Source organism: Octopus bimaculoides, chromosome 10, assembly GCF_001194135.2.
Source record: "Octopus bimaculoides isolate UCB-OBI-ISO-001 chromosome 10, ASM119413v2, whole genome shotgun sequence".
In the NCBI taxonomy this organism is placed as follows: Eukaryota; Metazoa; Mollusca; class Cephalopoda; order Octopoda; family Octopodidae; genus Octopus; species Octopus bimaculoides.
In genome coordinates, this window is record NC_068990.1 from 86,730,045 (window position 1) to 86,736,752 (window position 6,708).

Sequence of the window (6,708 nt, forward strand, 5' to 3'; positions counted from 1 at the left end):
ATATATATACGACGGGCTTCTTTCAGTCTTCGTCTACCAAATCCACTCACAAGGCTTCGATCGGCTCGAAGCTATAATAGATGACTCTTGCCCAAGGTGCCACGAAGCGGGTCTGAACCGGGGACGCTGTGCTTGGTTAGCAAGCTACTTACCACACAGCCACTCCTGCATCTAAACATACTTCACATATGCATGCATACGTGAATATATGCATACATATACATTCAACGAGAATAGGAAAAATTGCTTGATATTACTTACGTTTGTCAACATACAGAGCCCGATCAGAAAGAACATGCTACACATGAAAAGACGGAAGAGGATACTGGCTTTCTTCTTACGTAGGTGATCAGCATAGTCATCGATTATAGCTGTAAATATCATCTCTGATCCTGAAAACTAGTCAAATGAAAAGCAATATACAAATGCATGACAATCCAGGAAATAAATCTAAAAACATATAAATACATTGATAGTTATAGGTAACGATGAGTCGCTTCAAATTTTTCATTCATAAAAAACGTGCATCAGATAATTTTTTTTTAGATAAGAATTCTGTCAAAACCGATTGCTGTCTGCAACACACAATCCAACAGGATCTTTGCATTTTCATTCTCGAATCTCTTGTCCACAGGACATACCACTTTTCGAAAGAAGGCAATTTGTACTTCTTATAGTTTTCCCAAATGCACGGTGTTCGCTATCATCTAATATCGCCATAATATATTCTTGCTGTTATAGTTTAGGGCATTCTCAGACTGTGTGCAATCATTTCTCCTCTTTCACTGCATATCTAACACTTCCGGTCAATACTTACTTTGTCTATGACTTTTCAGAAGTTTGCTCCTGTGCAGTCATAATTCATTCTCTCTCTTAAGGTTAATTTTCTGCAGCCAGTTCTAGATTTTATCTCCACAAATCTGGTTTCTAGCTACAAAGAATTTGCCATGCAAGTGTTGTACGTCTTTCTTCTCATCATTAAACATAATTTTCCGATTTTACCAACTTAATCAACTTTTCATTGCTTTCGCGGATATACCGTTTGAGATTGGCAACCTCCATATTCACACAGTCCTTAACACTTAATAACCCTGATCCTCCTTTACTCTTCTTCAAGAAGAGACGATCAAAATCTTGGAGATGAAATATCTTATATATCGTTTATAATTTTCTGGTCTTCTTCCTCAAGATCTTTAAGTCATCTTTCGTCCATTTGACTATACCAACTCCATTACGGCCCTAGAATTGGTAATGGAGATAGTATTTACACCGTTCAATTTAGATTTCAAGTCTTCAAGTTTACCAAGATACTTGTACCATTAATCTTTGTCAATCTCTTTAATTTCCTCGTCCGTGCGCAGCTCATTTCTTCTCTATTACCTTGTTATTTTAATACGGTGAGACATAGGTTTCAAAATTTTTCAGGAAAATAAAATAATTTGCTAGGCGAATTTCTCATCAGTGACCGCACCATAACACTAACATACAGAGACTAAAACTGCGCTTTTATTTTTCATTCCTTTTGAAGACTGCACTTAAATGTGGTTTTGGTCGTTTTGACTACTTCCTCTAGCGTGTAAAAACTGCCTGTTGAAAGCAGTTCTCTCTTGTGTTTAAATGTACACTATTTCATATATATATATATATATATATATATATATATATATATATATATACATATATATATATATATATATACATATATATATATATATACACACACACACACACACACACACACACACACTGCACACTTAATATGCACAAACAAAGTTCTATCTGTATTGATGTATCTTTTACAACTATCGAAATATGTTTGATTTAGCGAGTATGGATACATAGCAATCCGCATACATACATGCTTATGTATGTGTGTGTGTGTGCGTGAATGTGCGTTTCTATATGTAATTAGATGTGTATATGCATATATATATATATATATATATATATGTTCGAGTATCTATTTGTTAGAATGCATTAAAATTAATCATCAAAAGCAACGCTACATTACTGCATTGATCTTGATTGTGATCCAACTCGGTGTCGGTGTTTTTGGCAACAGGATGACCTTTTTTGAACTCTTGACATTGGTCGGTGGGGGGTGGGGGTGGGGGGAAAAGAAAGAAGTAAAAAGAAAAGCGAACATGAATGTCAGAACTATATTACGTACACGCGATGATGATGGTGATGATGAATACGATGGTCATGACGACTGCGACAACGACGACGACGACAATGATGATGATGATGATGATGATGATGCTGATGATGATGATGATGATGACGATGATGATGATGATGATAATGATGATGAAGTTGATGATTTTGATGGTGATGACCATGATGGTGATCGCAATGATGATGATGATGAATTATGATGATGATGATGCTTGTAGGATTTGGGGTAGAATTATGATGATGATGGCTTTTGGGTAAAAAAAAAAATAGATGAAAGCGATAGAGTTGGATGTGATGCGAATGAAGTGAATATATGCCAGTGGTAATAAATAGTGGCGATTCTACGTAGCCATGGTGATGATGTTGATGATGATGCTGATGTTGTTGCTGCTGATGATAATGGAGATGATGAAATGCTAAATATTGTGAATAAATAGGGTAGTGATAGGAATAATATTGTTGTTGTTGAGGAGTAGGAAGAGATGGTTGAGGAGGAGGAGGATGAAGACGACGACGACGATGATGATGATGATGAAGTGATGTTGATGATGATGATGATAAAGAGGAGGAAGAGAAAGAAGAGGAGAAGAAGAGAAGGATGTTGGTGAGGAGGAAGAGAAAGAAGAAAAAGAGGGAAACGGTGATGATGAGGAGGAGGGGGACAGGAGGGTGAAGGTGGAGGGGAGGTAGATGTATGATGACGATGGAGCAGGAAGGTGAAGATAACGATGACGATAAAGACGTTGATGATGATGATGATGAGGAGGATGATGATGATGATGATGATGATGATGATGATGAAGATAGTAGTGTTGGTGTTTGTGGTGGTGTTGCTGTCTCTGTTGGTAGTGGTGTTATTATTGTTATTGATGTTGTTGTTGTTGGTGGTGGTGGTGGTGGTGGAGGTAATAGTCCGGATATGTTTGCGGGTAGTAGTAGTAGTAGTAGTAGTAGTAGTGATACTGGGAGTAGATGGTGGTAAACGTTATGATAACGATAATACATATCTACTTCCAGCAATGTAACTACTGCTGCTGTTGCTGCTGCTGCTGTCCATCATTCTATTGATTCAGCCATTTGCGACTCCAAATTTACTTTGTGATGAATAAACAAATTATTATTGTGAAAAGATAAAAATATAAACATAATATATAAATTAAAAGAGAAAAAATGGAACGTCAGCAGAAAAATTGACTGAAAATGTCTGTTCGATCAGCACTGATCTGAGTTAGGCCCAGCACCAGCGTACGCTTGAGAAATTCATGAACGCTACATCATTCATTGTCAGATATTTTCGCCTATTGTCTTCTTCTTCTTCTTCTTCTTCTTCTTCTTCTTCTTCTTCTTCTTCTTATTCTTCTTCTTCTTCTTCTTCTTCTTCTTCTTCTTCTTCTTCTTCTTCTTCTTCTTCTTCTTCTTCTTCTTCTTCTTCTTCTTCTTCTTCTTCTTCTTCTTCTTCCTCTCTACCGCTCTCTCTCTCTTTATCTCTGTTTCTTTCTTATACTGTAAATATAAATATCCGTGGCTGTAACTGCTCCTGATTTTTAATTGCTTGGCTGCATCAAAGCCACTGAAAGACAACCTTGCCAAACTGTGAGCCGAAAATACCCGGGCATTTCCTGGTGGTTTCAATGATGTTCAACTGTGCTGGACGCTCAATAATGTTCGAAAGTGCTGAAATCGTTAAGGGAATATCTAGTCGATGGCTGGAAGAAGTCAACGACCCACGATACATGCTGAATGTAGTGCAGTCAACCATCATCTGTCATCTAATATGGATTGGTGACATGTACAATGCCTCGCTCATTGTTTTACTGGGTTCTCTTATCATCAGTAGACACAGAGACCCTTTTGTAGGGGAGCATTTCGATCAGGGCATCTGGAAGGACAGCCACTAGCAGCTGACAGTTGGTACTCATTGGACATGAGTAGACTGGAACGTCGTGAAATGAAGTGCCTTAATCGAGGGCCCAATGTGTCTCCCGGTCGCGGAATTGAGCTCAGCTTTTTATGATCATGAGCCGAACACTCTAACCATTAAGACAACCACCTTGAATATCTATGTGAATAAGAAAGTTTCTAATACTGAAGCCGAAAAAATAGAATCCATTATAGACACGTTTTCTTAATATTACTTACCATTAATGCGGTGAGGTGGCGGAATCGTTAGCACGCCAGGTAAAATGCTTAGCGGCATTTCGTTCGTCTTTACGTTCTGAGTTCAAATACCGCCAGTGTCGGATTTACCTTTCACCCTTTCAGGTTCGATGAAATAAGTAGCAATTGAGCACTGGGGCCGATGTGATCGACTTAGCCTCTCCCCAGAAAATGCTGGCCTTGTGCCAAAACCTGAAACCGATATTACTCACCATTGTAAGGCGGCGATCTGCTAGAATCGTTAGCGCATTGGAGGAAATGATTAGCGGCATTTCTTTCGGTTCTTTACGTTCTGAGCTCAAATCCCGCCAAGGTCAACCTTATCTTACGTCCTTTCGAGATCGAGAAAATAAAGTACCCGTCAAGTACCAGGATCGATTTATCAACTTGCCCTCAAAATTTCTGGCATTTTGTCAAAATTAGAAAGAATGTTGCTTACCATCGTACTGAAGCCCAGACAGAGCATCATCAAGAAGAACAGTGCCGACCAGACTGGAGCTGCTACAATTTGTGACAATCCTTCCGGGTACACGACAAATACAAGGCCTGGACCTAATTGGTAAAATAAAAAGCAAACCTGTCTTTTAACTGACATCTCGTACAATTATTCTTTCATGACATTTTTTATTCATTTTAAGACAGGCCAGAAACCAGCCCCAATCACTCCCTCAGCTATCACACCCTATGACTCCAGCTATCTTATATTTCAAGTGTTTCCAATTTTTACCTAGCCTGTATCACACCTAATGTTTCACTTTGCTGCTATTTCTAGCCAACCAAACCACCATGTGCAGACAACTATATTCTTTTCTACGCTAAGCATAAGGCCCGAAATTTTTGGGGAGGGAGCCAGTCGATTGGATCGACGCCAGTACGTAGCTGGTACTTAACTTATCGACCCCAAAAGGATGAAAGGTAATGTCGACCTCCGCGGAATTTGAACTCAGAACATTAAGACAGACGAAATACCTATTTCTGTATTGCCCACAAGGGGCTAAACATTTCACTCGGCATGCTAACGTTTCTTATTTCTTTATTGCCCACAAGGGGCTAAACATAGAGGGTACAAACAAGGACAGACAAACGGATTAAATCGGTTACTTCGACCCCAGTGCGTAACTGGTACTTAATTTATCGACTCCAAAAGGATGAAAGGCAAAGTCGACCTCGGCAGAATTTGAACTCAGAACGTAAAGACAGACGAAATACCGCTAAGCATTTCGTCCGGCCTGCTAACGTTTCTGCCAGGGTTCGCCACCACCCACTGCCAGAGCCTCGTGGAGGTTTAGATGTATTCGCCCAATAAACACTCACAGCGCCCGGTCTGGGTATCAAAACCGTGACCCAGTGACCACGAGTCCGCTGTCCTAACCACTGGGCCATTGCGCCTCTACTCTGGTATAATAAATAATAGCAAGTATATATATGTGTTTACGTCTGTACTTGTGATTATATTTAACTGTGGAAAACGGTGACGAATTGTTTCTTTGTCCAACGAAACCGGTAAAGAAACGAAACGTTTCCAAAAATAGAAATCAATGATCATAAATAGTAGTTTAAAAATAATTACTAGGGTCGATATGATCATCGATAAAAATACTTCGATAAAAGTACACCGTACGACTGAAGTCAGTAACTAAATAACATTGGTGAGTTTCGTTCTCTTATATCAAGCTGAGGTGAAGAGATGAAATGGATTTAAAATATAATACCTTCAATTGGGGCAAGAATTACAACCCACAACCACTATTTCGTTGTTTGTGAACATGACTTATTGTATATTGCTTCATTTCAACTATCTATTTATGTATCAGATCGTTTTGGAACGTTATCTGGGTTAGACTGGCGCCTTATCTTGAAGGCTATTGATCTGATTGGTTTCACGTCATGAAATTAGAGCTAAGCGCTGGTCTTCAACGTTTCCAACATCTTTCGGTTTTAAATGACATTTATAATTGTTTATCTCTACTATGGTTGATCTGATCTATTCTTCGATTGCTTCTTTATGTCATTCATTTCTTTCTTGTTCTCTCTCTCTCTCTCGCTCTCTCTCTGTACCTTTTCTTCGATATACCCACGTACATACACTCGCTCACGTACAGATGCATACGTATGTACGGATATAGTGGAAGAGTGTACGTACACATAGAATTAGTGTTCGGACTGATCTACCTTTACATATGCGTACATAGGAACATACGAACATATGCACATGTACAGCTGTATATACACACATTCATACATTCATAGAGACATACATACTCAAACACATTTCCATATATACCCTTATATACGTAAACACACGTCTTCTCTCTCTCGCTCAATCTGTATATATATATATATATATATATATATATATATATATATATATAT

General features: G+C 38.6%; 1 protein-coding gene across 1 annotated transcript in view; it reads right to left on the reverse strand.

Annotated features, from left to right (window-relative positions):
* The window catches only part of LOC106869938 (sodium- and chloride-dependent glycine transporter 1), an 89,950-nt gene that overhangs the window by 16,356 nt on the left and 66,886 nt on the right, over nucleotides 1-6,708 (reverse strand). Inside the window, exons 10-11 of the mRNA XM_014915875.1 lie at nucleotides 4,775-4,887; nucleotides 262-399 (exon numbers count right to left, since the gene is read on the reverse strand). Coding sequence (XP_014771361.1) covers nucleotides 262-399; nucleotides 4,775-4,887 — 251 coding nt within the window. The remainder of the gene's footprint in view (nucleotides 1-261; nucleotides 400-4,774; nucleotides 4,888-6,708) is intronic.